The sequence below is a fragment of the Carassius carassius genome, chromosome 40 (genome assembly GCF_963082965.1).
Source record: "Carassius carassius chromosome 40, fCarCar2.1, whole genome shotgun sequence".
NCBI lineage: Eukaryota > Metazoa > Chordata > Actinopteri > Cypriniformes > Cyprinidae > Carassius > Carassius carassius.
This window is the reverse complement of record NC_081794.1, coordinates 411,177-430,388: the sequence shown is the minus strand read 5'-3', so window position 1 is coordinate 430,388 and position 19,212 is coordinate 411,177. Positions and strand designations below refer to the sequence as shown.

The following is a 19,212-nucleotide window of genomic DNA, read 5'->3' as shown; positions in this document are numbered from 1 at the left end:
TTAATTATCACAATTTGAAGAAACCGTTCTAAAGTGTTACAACCAACAGCCTTGTTTTTGTGGTTGTGCTTTGGGTGATCCTTGAAAGAGTCCCAGCTCTAGGTCCTTTCTGATGCAGTCCTCTCCTCTCTCTCCCATGTGTGCGCTTTCTGTATGGTCCTTTACTAAATACTCAATATCAGCTCGTTAAATATCTTTAACTGAAAGCAAAAGAAATCACATACAATATTTTCACTTTACAGTTCAGTAACAGTGGGGTTGGAAAAAGTGCACAAGGCTATTCATTAAACACTTAATGTATTCAGATGAAAGTTTGCAATATTAAATTATTCACAAGCAGTGTTTTAGAGCCCCAGAATCCTAAATATATAGTGTATTTTGTAAATCAAGTAAAATCAAATTTTTATTAAACCAAGTGAAATCAAAACCTATAACAATTGGTCAATGCACCTCTACCAGAAGTGACAGTGCAATGTAGCAGATGAACAACTCCTTACCAATTTGCCAAGAATAAGCTAGATCTTTGATGACTCTACAAGGGGAAAGAAATGTTTACTGAAAAAGTTCTTAAAAAGTAGGATTTCATTTTATACCATTTCTTTAAACCAGTGGTTCTCAAACCTTTTATACCAACTTTAGAAAATATTTGGCTTTCCAAGTACTACCATAACGACCAACATTAAAATTTCAGCAGCATAGTTGGCCTAACTATTCAGCTACAGCTCTGCACAGTTTTATACGAGCCAGTTTTATTCCTCATAAGAATATTTATTGTTGTCAGCCACTTCAACATTGTAAATACTCAGTTTTAACATTAACACTGTACTGTTTACATACTGTTAAATAATTAAAAATTATAAATTCAAATGTGTTGTACCAAAAGTGACACAAAAACTGTACTGTATTTAAAATGGAAACACCAAAAAAAACTTTACTCAAAAGAACAAAATAAAATGTATTAACATTAATTTGTTTAGTGGTTCCTCTGCGTACCACTAGAAGGAGCTAACTAACTAACGTTAGTGCTACTCGTACCACACTTTGAGAACCACTGCTTTAAACAATCTTGGTGGTATGGGGAATTTTGTCAAGGCTTATTTTCTAATGTAACCTATCGCTGGGCTAACTAGGATTAGCAATGTGTATTATTTTAAGAGACCATTCAAAGGATGGTGCACACATCTATCGCTGTATGTTTGTTTAACATTTAAACTTGCTGACGTTAGTGTACTGAAGGTTGGCGACTTTCACCTATAAAACAGAAACTTGCTGATTTACTAGATAAAACCAACACACCATTTCATATGCATAGATTATTTTACCTGATATGAAGTGTGCACTGCAAACACGAGCATTATTTATGATCATCTCCGTCAAGTCTGTACGTCCTATTGCATTCAACCACAACGGTCTTCTTGATTTCTGTGAAGGAATGTCTGCCGGGATCCGGTAAAATTTTAGTTTTGAAACAAAAGTTCTGTTCCTTCTATTCTGGCAGCCAAAAACCCAACAAGAAGACATTTTAAAGTCAAAACCTCAAACTTTTAGCGCACCTGCTATGAGTTCTGCCTTATGTTTTGCCTCCAGCTAGAGCGGTGACGTCGAAGATTAAGGGGTTTATACATTTAAGTGACATTTGCGATTACTAAGAAAAACACAAACAGAGTATGTTATCTTTGAGACTATTGAACGATAAACAATATAATGGGCCTAATGCATGGCATTCACATCAGAAAAATATGCAAAGTCTCTAAAGGACAGACATTAACAAATTAGCAGCATCACACATCAGATGAGCTTCTAACTTTAGCTTCTGTGATACAATATAAATATACACACGGACATATTTATCTTCTGCAGGTTACATGTCCTTTAGCCATTTACAAATTAACTATTTTTGAAAGGTATAGCGATTTTCTTACCTGATTTTGCCCATTTGTTTGCAGGACCTGGCAGATCACATCTGAACCATGTGCTTACATTCCATTCTAAAAATAAAACATTAACAGCTAAATATGAAATAATTCGGCACCAGCCCAGCAGTTTTAATGAGCAGCATTGCAATTGCCCGATTGGGTGAAAACCGTAGCTGTGGGAATCAGTGGGCGTGGCTCATTATATTATTAGCAAAATGCTGTGAATGACACGCGCTCTGTACAACCAAAACGGCGTTTTTTACGCTGTCATATGGCAACATGAACGGCGTAAAAAACGGCGTTTTTCATGGACACCGAAACGCCGTCAAATACGGCGTCATTGACACATTTTCGCATGTTTTTTTTACTGAGTTTGTAATCACAACAGCGTATTTAGTGTCGCAAATACTGCAAATGCGCTCTTTTTTCTTTCTTTTATTTGTTTAGAACTTATTTAATTTAGTTATTTAAATAATGTATATTACATTTTATTTTAGCCTTTAAAAAGTTTTAGCTAACAATACCAGCACTGCCATGCGATTGTATTATGTCACCCACATCAGAATCAGAAATCAGAAAGAACTTTATTGCCAAGTATGCTTGCACATACAAGGAATTTGTTTTAGTGACATAAGCTTCCAGTAAACAGAGACAACAACACACAGACAAAAAAAAAAAATTACAGGAGAATTACAAATTGGCAAATAAATAAGTGTATAAACAATTGTGCTATAAATGATAATGGAATAGGATTGAGTGAGATGCAGGAATGTTCTAGGATGGAGGGGTAACAAATAAATATAAGGATATTGCACATTTTTGCATAAGTTTAAGTGGGAAACATTTAACTGTTCATGAGGTAGATTGCCTGGGGGAAGAAACTATTCTTGTATTTGCGGCTCTGAGGCGCCGGCCAGATGGCAAAAGTTCAAAGATGGGGTTACTTGGATGTGAGGGATCCAGAGTGATTTTCTGAGTCCTTTTCCTCACTCTGGATGTGTACAGTTCTTGGAGGGTGGGCAGGGGAGCACCAATAATCCTTTCAGCAGTCCGAACAGTTCTCTGTAGTCTTCTGATATCTGATTTTGTAGCTGAACCAAACCAGACAGTAATTGAAGTACACAGGACTGACTCAATGACGGCTGAGTAGAACTGTTTCAGCAGCTCCTGTGGCAGGTTAAACTTCCTCAGCTGGTGAAGGAAGTACAACCTTTGTTGGGCTTTTTTCACAATGGAGCCAATGTGATTGTCCCACTTCAGGTCCTGAGAGATGGTGGTTCCCAGGAATCCGAATGACTCCACTGCAGCCACAGTGCTGTTCATGATGGTTAGTGGGGAAAGTGCAGGGGGGTTTCTCCTAAAGTCCACAGTCATCTCCACGGTTTTGAGCGTGTTCAGCTCCAGGTTGTTAAGACTGCACCAGACAGCCAGCTGCTCAACCTCCTGTCTGTAAGCAGACTCGTCACCGTCCTGGATGAGGCCGATGACTGTAGTGTCGTCTGCAAACTTCAGGAGCTTGACAGAGGGGTCTTTAGAGGTGCAGTCGTTGGTGTACAGGGAGAAGAGCAGTGGGGAGAGAACACATCCCTGAGGGGCACCAGTGTTGGTGGAGCAGCTGTTTGACATGAATTTCCCCAGTCTCACTAACTGTTGCCTATCTGTCAGAAAGCTGGTGATCCACTGGTGATGAAGTGCAATGCCATGTTGATTGCATCATCCACGGACCTGTTTGCTCGGTACGCAAACTGCAGGGGGTCCAGTAAGGGTCCAGTGATGTCCTTCAGATAAGCCAGAACCAGTTTTTCAAACGACTTCATGACGACAGACGTTAGAGCCACAGGTCTGTAGTCGTTAAGTCCTGTTATCTTGGGTTTCTTTGGAATGGGGATTATGGTGGAGCGTTTGAAGCAGGAAGGCACTTCACACAACTCCAGAGATCTGTTGAAGATCTGTGAAAAGATGGGGGCCAGCTGGTCAGCACAGATTTTCAGACAGACTGGTGTAACGCCATCTGGGCCTGGTGCTTTTCTTCTTTTTTTTTCTTGAAGACCTGGCGCACATCATCTTCACAGATTTGAAGAGCAGGACGTATGGAGAGGGGGATTGCAGGAGGTGTTAATGGTTGTGTAGGGAGATGGTCAGAGTGGGTGTTGGGGATTTCAAATCTACAATAAAACTCATTCAGGTTGTTAGCAAGTCGTTGATTAGCCTCAGTGCAAGGGGATAGTGTCTTGTAGTTTGTGATGGCTCTCAGTCCTCTCCAAACTGAAGTAGAGTCGTTGGAAGTAAACTGGTCTTCCAACTTTTTAGCATAGGTCTTTTTAGCCGCTCTAATCTCTTTGTTCAGTGTGTTCCTGGCCTGATTGTACAAGACCCTGTCCCCATTTCTGTAGGCATCCTCTTTGGCCTGACGAAGGTGTCTGAGTTTTACTGTAAACCATGGCTTATCATTGTTGAATGTTAAATAAGTCCTGGTAGGAATGCATAAATCCTCACAGAAACTAATATAAGATGTTACAGTCTCTGTGAGTTCGTCCAGATCGGTGGTAGCTCCAGTCTGTGATGTCAAAACAAGATTGTAAATCCTGCTCTGTTTCGCTGGTCCATCTCTTCACAGTCTTTACTACAGGTTTAGCAGATTTAAGTTTCTGCTTGTAGGTCGGTATAAAATGAACCAGACAGTGATCAGAACGTCCCAAAGCTGCTCGTGGAACAGAGTGATATGCATCCTTTATTGTGGTGTAACAGTGATCCAGTATATTACTGTCTCTGGTGGGACAGCTAACATGCTGTCTGTATTTTGGCAATTCACGGGAGAGATTGGCTTTATTAAAGTCCCCAAGAATGATTAAAACAGAGTCCGGGTGTTGTTGTTCGGTGTCTGTGATCTGATCAGCGAGTTTCTGTAAAGCTGAGCTCACATGCGCTTGAGGTGGAATGTAAACACTAACCAGAATGAACGAGTGAAACTCCCGCGGCGAATAGAACGGCTTGCAGTTGATAAACTGCGTTTCTAGATCAGGACAGCACATCTTCTTTAACACAGTTACATCTGTACACCACCGTTCATTGATGTAAAAGCATGTCCCGCCGCCGCGCGATTTCCCCGTTGATTCTGCTTCGCGGTCCGCTCTGAACAGCTGAAAGTCCGGCAGATGGAGTGCGCTGTCCGGTATGGCGTCATTCAGCCAGGTTTCCGTGAAACACAGAGCAGCAGAGTGAGAGAAATCCTTATTTGTCCGAGAGAGCAGAAGGAGTTCGTCCATTTTGTTGGGTAGAGAGCGGAGATTTGCGAGATGGATGCTAGGCAACGGCGTTCGAAATCCGCGCTTCCTGAGTCTGACGAGCGCTCCCGCTCGCTTTCCCCGTCTGCGCGTCCTGAAGCGCTTGATCAGCGCCGCTGCTCCTCCGATAACAATGTTCAATAAAACGTCTGTATAATAGAAATCCAGAAAAATATCATGTGGTGTGTTCTGCCGAATGTTCAGCAGTTCATCCCTGGTGAAACTGATCATGTTTGTTAAACAAAAAACAGGAAAAACGAACTAAAACAGTACAAACACTGGAGAGCCAAGCACTGAAGCAGCCATGTGCGGCGCCATCTTGGATTCGTATCCACATGCACTTCTCTCTGCTGTTTAAAAAAAATCTTTTTTTAATATTTTATTTAAGTGACTACAAAAAAGTAGTAAAGAGAAATGATAAACGGTTTGATTTTATAATTATTTGTCTGTTGTTGTTGTTATTTCTTTTTGTTTGAGAAACGGGAAAATGAAATTAAGCTAGGTTTTTTTCGTGGGTAAAAACAAATAAACTTAGACTATGCATTAATAATTATTTTACATGCGTGGGCAGCTTCAGGTCCATTTTAGTCTGATTATGATATATTATTGACTATAGATTGGTAGCTTTACCTGAATCGTGTCCCACTTTACCATAATGTGAGCAAGATAATGCTGCTGTCGCCGTGGTCCTGTACCTGAAGAATGGTTTCATTTGCTGGCCCAGCTGTTCTGCCAAAGATCTCTTCCATTGCAGTGATCCACTGTCCTTTTTGTTCCAGGCAGCCCCGAACAAAAATCTGCATGGGTGTCTGGTGTTGTTCCGTTCTCAGCCCATGGTTACTCCACTGTCGAGTAAAGGCTGATAAAATCCTGTTGATCCTCAGCACATAGACAAGGTGAAGAGCCCAGAGATGCATTTCATTATCTAGGTCCAAGATACCTTCAGCCTCCAGGAAGTGGAAGAGATTATAATAAACAATAGTCAATCCCCGCCACATCACCCCAGAGCCTCTCAATTTTTGGTTGTGAACGCTCCTGCCTCTTATTACGCTGCCTCTCTGTGAGCCCCTGAAAAGATTCATTATCACACAGACATCACGGTTTACTCCTCCATGATCTGTTCGGACCCTAGAAGGCACTCAAAGTCAAGTCACCTTTATTTATATAGTGCTTTAAACAAAAAAAGATTGTCAAAGCAACTGAACAACATTAATTAGGAAAGCAGTGTGTCAATAATGCAAAATGATAGCTAAAGGCAGTTCTTCATTGAATTCAGTGATGTCATCTCTGTTCAGTTAAATAGTGTCTGTGCATTTATTTGCAATCAAGTTAACGATATCGCTGTAGATGAAGTGACACCAACTAAGCAAGCCAGAGGCGACAGCGGCAAGGAACCAAAACTCCATTGGTGACAGAATGGAGAAAAAAACCTTGGGAGAAACCAGGCTCAGTTGGGGGGCCAGTTCTCCTCTGACCAGACGAAACCAGTAGTTCAATTCCAGGCTGCAGCAAAGTCAGATTGTGCAGAAGAATCATCTGTTTCCTGTGGTCTTGTCCTGGTGCTCCTCGGAGACAAGGTCTTTACAGGGGATCTGTATCTGGGGCTCTAGTTGTCCTGGTCTCCACTGACTCCATACCTGGCCACAGCATTCAAAAAGCTATTCATTACTGTGCTGCTGCGGTTGTTGTGGTTCGAGGCACAAAGAAAAACTGTAAGACGACTGTAGCCATCTATACCACCGTGAATGACACTTCTCGATCTAAAACATAAGAGAAAAATAAATAAATATGACATTAAAAGACAAGCGGCAAGTTATTGAATTGCCTTCCTTTCAAAAAGTGCACAGTATTATTTTTTTTGGATACCATGAAAGCTACCTGCATTTTTTAATTCATTCTTGTGTTCAAAGAAAAACTCATACAGATGTTAAATAAGTTAAGAATGAGTACATGTGACTAATTTCATTTCAGTCAACCATCCCTTTAACATCTGATTGTCTTTTGCTGCAAAACCAGCCAAAATCAAAACAGGAGTTTTTCCAGAAACTCTTTAGTTTACACCATACTCACAAAACACTGCCACTACAATACTTTTCTTTAGCCTTAGAAAGGGCAGAATTATGAAGTTGATATTTCTTTTTGCCAGGGACAAACTATGACAGGTTAATCATACACAAATCTTGTTTAGTTAATCTCTTTGAATGGATAAAAACTATGGGTGTGCAATATTACATAAATATTTTCTGGGGTTTTATCTTTAATGATAATTAGATGAAATCTTACGGAGTGTGTTATTGTGCTGGTACCTTGACTTTTTTTCCATATTTGTCTTTAAACAAATTCAATTAGACACAATAGTGTTGTTACCAAGTGAAATAAAGTAAAGAAGAAAAAAAAAAGTTTGCAATGCAGAGGAAACGGATATCTACCTTATCAATTTGTGGTTGCCATCTAGGTGCCACAGGGAGTTTGGACCAGTAACACTGTACAGCCTTCTGTGTGGTCTTTGTGACATGGCCCGTTGTGGCGCCACCCTTGGGTTAATTCGAACCAAGCTCCTCCGTACTCTTGTCTTTGTACACGAATTCCATCTGCCCGTAACTGCACCCTGACAGCCTCCGATCCCAGCTTGTCATTTCCATCCACAACATCGGTAATCACATCGAGGTCAACATCAGTTATTTCAGAATACATCAGAGAGTGTTTTAAATTGAACCTTCTGGAACAAACACGCAAACAAAAGTATTATTGCTTCTCAAAAATAATTTTAAACCAATAACTAAGTGCACTTTTCATGCATTACAAGTAATAAAAAGCTAATTTTAAAACCAAATCTTACTTCGCATCGTTTGAAGTTTAAAGTGATGAGACTATCTCATCAGAATGGCTAATGTAATAAATTGCACTCACTATCTTTTTTTAATCTTCTCTAAAAGTTAAGATAAATTAATACGGGATCATTAATACTTAGAACTTGCTAGACAGACAGTTTGAAAGCTATAGCTAGAGGGTCTAGACAGAAAAGACATTTCAGAAGAGTTTAGAAATGATAGATGGATAGTTTAGAAAATAGTTTTCTACAATAACTATTTGGATAGTTTAATAATAGATAGAAGTGATAGATGGATATTTTAGAAAAGTGGCCAATTAAGAAATACAGATGATGGTTTAGAAAAGATAGACGATAATTTAGAAGTGATAAAAGGAATAATTTAGAAACAACAGATAAACAGACAGTTTAGCAAATAGATAAATTGACATTAGAAATTATAGATGGATAGTTAGAATGTAGTATAGAAGACAGAGAGAGATTTTAGAAAAGACAAAAAAGGTAGACACTAGAAAGCCAGAGTTTTAAAGTTCAAGATATTACAGATACAGTTTAGAAATGACTTACCTTGTTGTCCATGCTGCCTATGGTCTTGTACCTCTGCTATAGATTTATTGAGATCATCAAGTAACTTGTCTGCTTCTGGTGAAGTGATCAGCCTCCTTCTCACCCATGCAATGCTTCTTTGCATTGTTTCTAGCCTTTAAAAAAAGAAGAAGCCACTTTTATGCACTGAATTTTCAGGATGCAAAAAGGTTAATCAATATAATAATTTAGAATAGAATAAGAACATTCAACTTAATGGGCTAAAGAAAGCACACAAATCGAAGGTTCAGAAACAAGGGTGTGTAAACTCAGTCCTAGAAAGTCACTATCCAGCAGAGTTTAGCTCAACTTGCAATAAACCTTCCTGGAAGTTTCCCAGATGCTGTTGAGGGCTTGATTATCTGAATCAGGTGTGTTTAATTGGGGTTAGAGCAAAAAGGTCGCAGGACAGCGCCCATGTTTTACATAACCTGAAACAAAGCAATCTTACCGCACTAAAGTTGACTGTAATACACCAGAATCTTCTGTCAGCTGTCGAGTACAATTGTTCAGCTTCTGTTAACAACGCAAAATAAAATTTCTCCTGGTCACCTTGATGTCAATCAACCGAATGCTTCGAACTCGGAGATAAACTAGTCTGGTCTTAGTCATGTCATCATTGATTGGACGAGAACAGTTCAAACTTATTGGTTACAGAAATCAGTGGGCGCGGCTCATTATACTATTAGCAAAACGCAGTAAATAACGCGCGCTTTTGTGCAATCAGAACGGCGTTTTTTACAGCGTCCTGTGGCAGGCCAAACGGCGCAAAAAGCAGCGCTTTTTACAAACACTAAAACGCCGTTAAATACGGCGTTTTTTACGGTTAACACGCGTTTTTAACGGCGTTTGCCATCAGGACGGCGCATCAGGACGACCCTTTTGGCTTGCCATACGTTATGGCCCTCATTTAAGGCCTGGCGGCGTTATGAAAATGGCGTTTTAAAATTAATACGGCGTTGAAGCACTCGTTTTCTGGTCCACTTGGCTTTCCATATTAGTGGGCTTCAAAAGCACATGTGCAGGCAGTGGCTTACGAAAATTAACCATGGTTTTACTACAAATAAAACCAAAAAACCATGGTTACTATAGTTTAACCATGGTAACCACAAATTAACCATGGTTTTGCTATATTAACCGTGGTTTAACCATGGTATTTGTAGTAAATCTGTGGTTATACAAATTGTAGTCAACACGCCAAAAAACCATGGGTTACTACAGTTTTACTATAATAAAACCATGGTTATTTTTCTTAAGGGAGAAGCTCATTGCTTCTCGAACTTGTGCAATCCGTCAATAAATTAATATAAAGACAGTCAGATGTGCAATAATTCTGGGCAATTGTTTGTTCACACGTTTGTTGCAGAGCGGACCATCAGTGTATGTTTTCGGAAGTATAAATGGAAGAAGTCTGCATCAGTGCTGGCCGTTTACACAGCCGGATCGTTCATGTGGAAATATAACACCGGCTTTACAATCGCAACTTCTTTGTGCTGTTATTCCTTTCGAGCTGAATCTCATAAAATTGGTCAGCTCCCAACAGCATCAGGTGTTTTATTTATGGGGAGTAGAATGATTTATTTAAATGAATGTGATAGAAAACATATCATGATATTTAGGCTATAATATTATAAATCAGGTTGGTTTGTATTGGTGATGTAATATGTAACCCAGCTAGAAATGCTACGTTCCCAGGACGTTCTCAGAACGTCCCCACTGGTGTCAAGGACGTCGCCTAGTAACGTTCCGGGAACGTTTGGAGACGGTCATGATGTGGAGTTCTTTAAAGGGTCGGGGGACGTTATTTTGCGGACCTTCACAGAACATTCAGGACGTTATCGGAACGTTTAGGGGACCATGTTATATTTGCAAATGTGATGTTCCCAGAACGTTCTCAGAACGTCCCCACTGGTGTCAAGGACGTCGCCTAGTAACGTTCCGGGAACGTTCGTAGACGGTCATGATGTGGAGTTCTTTAAAGGGTCGGGGGACGTTATTTTGAGGACCTTCACAGAACATTCAGGACGTTATGTGAACGTTTTCAGAACGTCCCCACTGGTCTCAAGGACCTGTAGGGAACCAAACTAGAATTTTACTGCAAAAAACACTTGTTCTTTCAGAACTTTAAATAGGAATAAGCATGCACGTTTAACACATTCAAAGATAAAATCAGTCATTTATTTTGTGTGAACAAAAACAGATTATAAATAAATTATATATTACATAAATTATATATATATATATTATACACACACACAAATATTAGGAAACAGTAATAACAACAAGAACACATATTTATATTCATTTTATGTTGCGTAAATGGTGAACAACAAATAACAAAAACAATAATTTATATTAAATATATACTGTGTGTGTGTGTGTGTGTGTGTGTGTGTGTGTGTGTGTGTGTGTGTGTGTGTGTGTGTATCAGTCACTGTCTCCATCCTCAGGAGGTGCCCGAAGTTCTTCTTCCGCTGCCTGAAAAAATTAACATTATATTTACCAATCACTTCAATGACTTTTTAATTACTTTTAACTCCACTTTGTTTATAAGTACCGGTACTAAGTAAATAAATCAAAACAGTTATGTTATTCTAGAGAATAGAGAGAGAGAGAGAGAGAGAGCTCTCATTGAATAAAACAACTTACAGGTGTTGCGACCAACTTGACACGGTGAGGTGCATGTTTGAGGGTTTCCCCTATACATGTATCAATTTCCTTTTCTGTGTGTTTCGGAAATTGTTTGGCACAAGCACCTAGAAGAGAAAAAAAAATGTAACAAAATAAATGTGAAAAGTCTCAGGGCTCAAAACTATGCTGAAAAGTTTTTACAAGAACAATAGTCACAGCTCCACCGAACAAAAATTGAAAAAAGAGACACTTAAACATTTAAAATGGACCATTATTATGACGTTATTGTTATACATTTTTAAATATGTAGACTAGGCTATTATAGGTATTTTTATAGTTTGGATTATTTTATATTTTTATTTTATATTTGTTATAATATCCCATTAGTCCTAATAGATGGGATTTCAACTATTTCTGTAGTACTTTTATAAAGAACACCGCTTTTTCACATAACGCAGTGAAGCAGCCCTGCACGAGAGAATAATTGATTCTATAATAAGAACTGATCAACCGATTCAGCACCATCGCCTCGGACAGCACCGGGGAACGGCGCGATGTGGAAATAATATTGCTGATGACGCAATTGCCCTGCTCCCTCCAAAATGGATACAAATGCATATTCTACAAGGGGGTTAAAATAATCTAAATAAATATATGACGATTATCACTATTGACATAAAATGTGAAAATAAATTAAAAGTGTTACGCCATATTACAGTAGGCAGTTATGACATGCAAAATATGAATTTTTATTTAAGCGTTGAGCATTATAAACAATCAGACACGAATCTGATGAGCTCATGTTGCAATAACCAATCATATGAGTTTAGATAAGAGTTAAGAAAAAAAACTGCTGGTTTGCGGGAGCTTTTGCCGCGTTCACGCCAGTGCCGCTCACCTCAGACAGAGACAGACACAATCTGGATTTCACTGAATTCACTCGTGGAAAACTGTATATGTAAGTGAGATATTAATTTATAATCCTATTGTTTTTTTCATGCTACTAAAATAACGACTTGATTTTGTAATCGGAAAAACTAATTAACTAATTCATAAATGGGTCTTGTGATAGTCTACAATAATTTGTATTTGTAATATTGCAAATGTTTTTGTGTTTTCGTGAAATTAAATATAAGCATAGGCCTATATGGTGTAGTTTACAGCTAGAGTCCTGCACGGGTTCGGGTACCTGTAGGTTTTTGCTCAAACGGATGAAAAATATCCACCTGTGTCGGATACGGGTGCAGGTCGGGTCGGACACGGGGGAAACATGGGTTTAAAACAATCACATGCAAACGTAATGCATATTTTTAGGAACACATCTATAAAAATATGCCTGTATTTCAAGTTGATAAAATAATTTTTAATAAAACAATTTAAAATCCATATCAGTTTATTTGTGTCCACGCGCCACGCCCTCCCAGGAATCTATAACGTTAACTATACTTCCACTTTTAAAAATTCATCATAACCGCGCGCGCGATCTGCTTGCAGTCGTCGAGATGGATTCTGAGGAGTTTAAGAAAAGAATAGCTAGTGGAGGAGTTTGTAAAGTTGTCGACAATACGTCATCAAAAATCAAGTCCGATATGTGGGAGAAATTTGGAGTTAACTGAAGAAAATATTGTGAACGGCTTATTTGCTGCATGCATTTTCGTGTTCGGAAATGTGGAACTTCATTGCTGAGGAAGCACAGATAACTGGTTAAGTGAGGAAGTTCATTAAATAACTTCATATTCATATTTTCTCACAATATTTTGTCACCTATATCACAATGCATCTGTTATTTTATTTTTTAAATTCTCATATTTACATTTACATTTATTTGTTTAGTTTATTTTAATAAAGTTTTGACATCCAAAAGTACACTTTATGAGCAATATGAATAAGTGAATAAGTAAAACTAAAACCATATGAAACATTTATGATTATTAGTGATGAAAACAGTTGTGCTTCTTCACATTTTTGTGTTTTTCAGGGTTATTTGATAAATGAAAGAAAAAAAAGCAGCATTTATTTGAAATGTAAATCTTAACTCTCTTTTCTGGCCAATTTAATGCATCCTTGCTGAATAAAATGATTTTTTTTTTTTTTTTACTTGTTTTTTTTTTCGTTTAGAAGTCAAAAACGAGAAAACAAATTATTTGAAGGTACATGGACAGTACAGACATTTTTCTGTTTATCATTTGCTCTTTAAAAAGTTGCATGATGAAGTGAAAAGAAGAGAGAAGTTTTGAAAAGCATACTTAAAACAATATGGTGGAGGGCTGTCCCAATGAAGGTCAGTTTTCCTTTTCGGCCTTTCAGGCTGTAATTTGACCAGGCCTCATTGGTGGCTATTTTCCGAAGGATTCTCCTCACAGCGTCTCCAATGTTGCTACCTCCCATCAGGCTCAAAAACTGTATCTATGCAACATATAAAGATAAATAAAGCAATTGTTAGTATTGCAATGCCACATGGAGCAGGGTAACTGCTGACACACAAGCAAATGCGAGAGGTGTATGTATTTAATTCTGATAATTTAGCCTACATGCACACAGATCTACATTTTGAACTTAAAAATGTCACTTTTGTGACAAAAAGGTTACTGACCCCTGTGCTATATCAACATACCATCCTTTTTTTCCCTTCTGGGCCCTCAAGTTTTAATAGGAAAGCTTGCAGCTCCTGCAATGTTTTGCAGGGCCTCTCAATGGTCTCCTGTGGTGGTGTTGTGATGGTTGCCGGACCAGGACGATTCTGTTGAATAGCCTGGATCAGACGCTCAATAGAATTGGAAATATCTGTTGACATTCTCTCAATTGCGAGGAGCATCCGCTGCTCAGATTGTTCGATGAGATGCTGGAAATCTGAAAAATTTAGATGGGTGAGATGATGATGATGATGGAAGGGGGGGTTCATCTTGACATTTAGTTATTTGCTTAGTATTCAGGCATATGTGTGGTACTTCAAGAAATAAAATATAGACATTGGCATGACTGTATTGCCAGATGCAATAGCTGGTCTAATTTGGATAGTAAGTCAAGTCATCTTCATTTATATAGCACTTTTAACGATGCAGATTGTTTAAAAGCAGCTTTACAGAGATGAATGTATAATTTAAGGTAACAGAGATTGAGATTAGAAAATGCAGCCATAATCTTAATTTACTGAAGATTAAAAAAAAACCATTTATCTTAACAAATGAATAGAATATCAACATTAAAAATGCATACCATGAAAAGTATTATTAGCTGAAAGATTTGGAAGGGATGGCTCATCTTCCTCAGGTGAGTGAGCTGTGATGTCAGTAGGTGGTTTGTCTAAAAACAGACATTGAAAGCATGCGATAAACTCAGTTCAGGGGAGTTGAGTACTTTTACACAAAATGCCATGACAAAAAATACCAACCTACAACTCACACAATATAAGACACTCCAACCAAATTCAAAACTTTTTTAAAATAGGATTTCCATTAGAAATTTGTTTGTACTGTATTTCACACAAAATAGCTTCTTCCCGTCAGCTGGCAATGCACTTATTTTGCCTGTTCACTAATTGACGCTGACGCACCACCATCAAATCAACACAACACAAGAAATTACACCAAAAGTTAAATCTGTTACTTACAACTTGGAGGCTTTGGGAGGCTTGATGGCTTCTGAGAGGATGTTGACATTTTTCTCCTTTTTTTGGTAGGAATCTCACATTCTCCTATTCATTCAGGATGAAACAGTTTATATATAGTTTAGTTTTATAGAGTAGTTTTCTCTGTAATCATGGCATGATTTTTATACATAAACAGTGGACTAATGCATGACAAAAAGCAATCGCATATGTTTACCTTCACTCTCGGTCCAGTATTTTGATGGTACTTTTTTTTTCCGCTCTTTTAGCACCTCTTCTTCTGTGTCCACGTTTGAACTTTCTACAGCTTTTTTGGCTCGTTCTCTGGCTGTCTTATAGTTGTCTAAGGACAGAGTAAATTTGAGTTGTCTTTTTAGTTTTTGTAATCATTTTACTGTGTAAAGGCAGTGTACTTTCATATGACTATATATTTATTCAGTTTTCTCACCAGTCTCGGAGAGTATTCTTATTTTGTGCCGCTTCCAGAGCTCCTTATCTGGCCTTTGGGAGGCCTTTGCCATGGCAGCAGCGTTTCTACGGGGCCAGTAGCAAATCAGAACCTAAAACATTTCAGGGAATATGTTATTTCCGGTATTACGTGTGTGTGTGTGTGTGTGTGTGCGCATGTACCCTTACCCCATTCACCTCCTCTACCCATAATGCAGGCGCCACAGCAATTGCATTTTCTTGTTCAAAAATAACTATGTAAAATCCAACCTACATTACAAACAGAAGAACAGACACTCCTTAGAAAAGACGGTCAATATTCAGTATATGAAATCTAAGTTAAGACATTAAAGCAATGACAGAAAAAAAATAATACTAACTATGTACATATTTCCATATTTCATTAATCAAGGTCATGAAGGAGAGAAAAGACAACTTTGCGGCCATGCCCATCCTCAAGGATCATTGCCCTTCCTTGCAAGTTTGCCTTGTCCAGTATCTCCATCTTAGATGGACCACATACATAGGCTCCATAGAACATCGAGTCACATGGCTGGTAAAGGTACGACGTTAAGTGCGAGAATACTCTACATAAGAGCTTTCCGGAGTTGGTCCTCTCCAGAACTTCACAGCAGGATGTTGGGCTAACAATGTAAACATTATTAGGATGTTTCAATTGTATTGGTTTCTCTTCACTTGTTTGTATAGGAATCTGTGAACGTTCTTGGAGCCGTTTTGCTGCTTGGACTAGAACATGGTTTCCTGATCTAACCATCTTCTTCAGCTGGTGCATGTAGCTCTCAAACGCAAAGGCACTACATTTGTCTAATGATCCATATGTGGTGGCATCAGCAGTGAGGTGAAGCAGTGAGTGCACATTGTACACTAGGAATTCTTTCCCATATATGTGCCGGCCTTGTTCTACAAAATATGTGAGGAGTTCATGGGCATACACATTGTGGGTTTGTGTTAAATGTGGAGACACTAGTATACACAAAGCCACACTAAAGGCCATGAAATGACTGTATAGGGTTTCTGGCAGGATTCCCCGGAGAACAACTTTGCCAGTGTAGAGCATAAACTGCCTGAATTCAGTGGCCTTCCACCTCTCCAATTCCTCCAGACTGCGTGGCTTCCTGGCAAAAATATGGGGTATGTCATTTCTCAAGTTCCTTAGCCTCTGATTGACCTCCCTCAGCTGAGCCGGCGATAGTCGATGCCCCGACTTGCCCTGTGACCATAGTAGGAGCATTTTTCTCATCACTCCCAGGCAGCACTGGTGCATGTAGTCAGCAGGGAAAGACTTGATCATGTCAATTTGGAGATTGCTGAAAGGGGACACAGCATTTTCGTGATGATGTTCTGGTTGGTGTTGCTCTCTAAATGAGACATCGTTCCTCAAAGTGAGGTCATGCACTTGTTGGTAAGTGATGCGCCCCTCCCAGTTGCCTTTTTGGGTGCATTTGTCACAGCCATAGTAACCTGAGAATTGTTTGATGCACTTCAGCATGGCTTTTGCTGGTGCATCACAGGTAATGCATCTCAATCTTACATTGAGTGTTGTTTCTCCCCATGCAAAGCCATTCATTAGAATCATTTTCAGTTCATCTGATATGACTTTAATGAAGTCCAGTGATTTGGGCTTGGTCTCAGTGAGGGCAATGGTCAAAGGAAATGTGCTTGCTGGTTTTAGATGTACTGTGCAGAGTACAGGCCAGAAAGATTTACCAGTGCTCTTAAAGAGTGGCAGTCCATCTACATTGAGGGAAATCTCAAGCTCAGTGATGTCTTTTGCATAATTGTAGGGATACCGATTCAAGCACATGATTAATTGTTCAGTCACTCCTAATTTAATGCATTCCACACCAGACACCATTTGGCTTTCAACAGGATCCGTTTTTAATAATGTTTTAGTAGTAGATGGCAGGTGTTTATGCCCGTGATTCCTGAGAATTTTGAGCAGTTTTTCTGCAGCATTGTGCTTGATATTATATTCATTGATCCACCTCTTTAACTCCTCTTCTAAATTTTCAGTGGGCATATCAATGTTGGCAGTATTCTGAAAAAACTCTCCATCCATGTCACTACTGGAATATTCAAGAACCATATTCTCTGTGTCTTCTGCCATTGTATGTTGTAGTGATGTGACTGCACTGATGTCAGTATTGACAAACGACATTTCATTGCTGTCACTATTAGATTCTCCAGTCATTGCATTTTTTAGGCCTGGGTTCCAGATTGGCATAGTGTCCCTGGGATTGTGTGCTTCATTGTTTAGCACAGTACTAGGACCAGCTGCGTTAATGTGCACATTTCTCATTTTCCGTTGTACCCTCTGCCATAGTCGTTTGTATTCTCTTTTCCTAGCTTCTGCAGGCATCCAGTTGTGTGACACAGCTATGTGTTTTTTTCTCTGCAAATGTGTACACGCATGTTATTTAAGTAAAAAAACCTAAAGATCGTAAATTTTTAGGCAAATACAGTGATCTTTCACGCCACATTATAAGGTGAAAAACATCTTGATATAACATTGAACTTATCACATTGCTGTGAAATCGATCCCTTTTCTGGCATGTCAGCAATATGCTGTAAATTTGAAAACCTTTTTTGCAAGACAAGCCTACCTTCTGAGATGACATCATGGTAATCTGTCTGTAGGGCAGGGTCTGGAAAGCACAGAAAAGAGACAAAGTGAATTGAAATCACATATACGTCGACGTGGGACAATTTTATTTACACTTGTTACTTCAAAGGATACAGATGATATTAGATACAATGCCTGAATTGTGAATTGCCTAACCGGTTGTGCATTAAAGTGTAATTTCTATAATTATTACTATAATTATTATTATTATTATTTTATTTTTATTTTATTTTGTTTGTGTGTTTTGTATTTATGTATTTATAGTTTGTTCTGGTTTTGTTATGTTTTGTTAAACATGGACCTTTATTTTCACCAAAAAGGCTTATTTCTTCTTTTTTTCCCTGCTTATTTCTAGGCTCTTTTTTTAAATGCAAGCGCAAACTGGGTGCTGGCTGTTTGGCCAGAATAAGCTCGAAGTCGTGCACCTCTGGAAGCGGAGTTTCGTGCAAAGTTACAAAAAATGCCGTGCACACATTTGCGCGAAATGGGGTCTCGCGCCCACTGTGATGACGGCACCGTCGCGCTCGTGCGGAGGTTGAGGGACGCGCGCGCTCACAGCCAAGCCTGTGAGAAGGCGCGTTAATTTTCAAATAAAGTATAATTTACAAAAATGATATTAATTGTATTCATAATTTATTTTAAAGTAGCTAATGTTAACATGACAGACCCTAAAAAATTAATGAGCTTATCTGAAAAGGATAAGCTACTTCTTTAGACCAAATGACATCACGTAAACATAACGGTATTTAACGACAAATAACGGCGATGACAGTGCGGACCAGTGGTATAAAGTTAAAGAAAAAGACGGAAAAACAGTTTGTCTGAGTAAATGTGGTACATTTATTACTGGAAAAGAAAGTCCGTCAATTGTATGACAATTTATTCAATTTCTTGTGGAAACGGCCGTTTTACCATGAGAAAATTTCGCTCAAAAGCTAACGTTACTGTCCTTATAATTCCATATTATTATTATTTATATCATGTAACGTACATTATATGTCATTTTGTTTTTGTGTTTTTAATTTAAATAGAATGGTTAATTAGAAGAATTACCTCAGAGAAACTGACAGTTGGGATGTCCAGTTGGGATGTCCACTGAGTGAGTGAGGTGTGAGTACGCTGTGTGTGAGCGCGATGGTCACAGACCCCAGCTTATATACCCGCTGCCAGATTTAGAATTTGTGACCTATATAGGTGTTAAACGTTTTTTATTTTATAAAAAAAATATGTATATTTATATAATGATATATTGCGTTATAATACTAATA

At 38.6% G+C, this 19,212-nt stretch overlaps 1 protein-coding gene across 1 annotated transcript; it reads right to left on the bottom strand.

The window, feature by feature from the left end:
• Window positions 1-11,019: 11,019 nt before the first annotated feature.
• On the bottom strand, window positions 11,020-15,742 carry LOC132122563 (uncharacterized). The gene is made up of 10 exons (XM_059532939.1): window positions 15,688-15,742; window positions 15,490-15,570; window positions 15,302-15,413; window positions 15,071-15,196; window positions 14,857-14,940; window positions 14,463-14,549; window positions 13,861-14,096; window positions 13,493-13,652; window positions 11,265-11,371; window positions 11,020-11,093 (listed from the first exon to the last, which is right to left on the bottom strand). The coding sequence occupies exons 1-10, from the start codon at window positions 15,715-15,717 to the stop codon at window positions 11,043-11,045; spliced, it is 1,074 nt and encodes a 357-aa protein (XP_059388922.1). The 5' UTR covers window positions 15,718-15,742; the 3' UTR covers window positions 11,020-11,042.
• Between the last annotated feature and the right edge of the window lie 3,470 nt (window positions 15,743-19,212).

Excerpts from the sequence above, each read along its gene's own strand:
- LOC132122563 (XM_059532939.1), bottom strand. The coding sequence starts at position 15,717 with ATGACCTTGATTAATGAAATATGGAAATAT. Across the intron at positions 13,653-13,860 it reads CAGAAGGGAAAAAAAGGATG|ATACAGTTTTTGAGCCTGAT; the intron begins GTATGTTGATAT and ends TATGTTGCATAG. Across the intron at positions 11,094-11,264 it reads TCAAGTTGGTCGCAACACCT|GCAGCGGAAGAAGAACTTCG; the intron begins GTAAGTTGTTTT and ends TAATTTTTTCAG.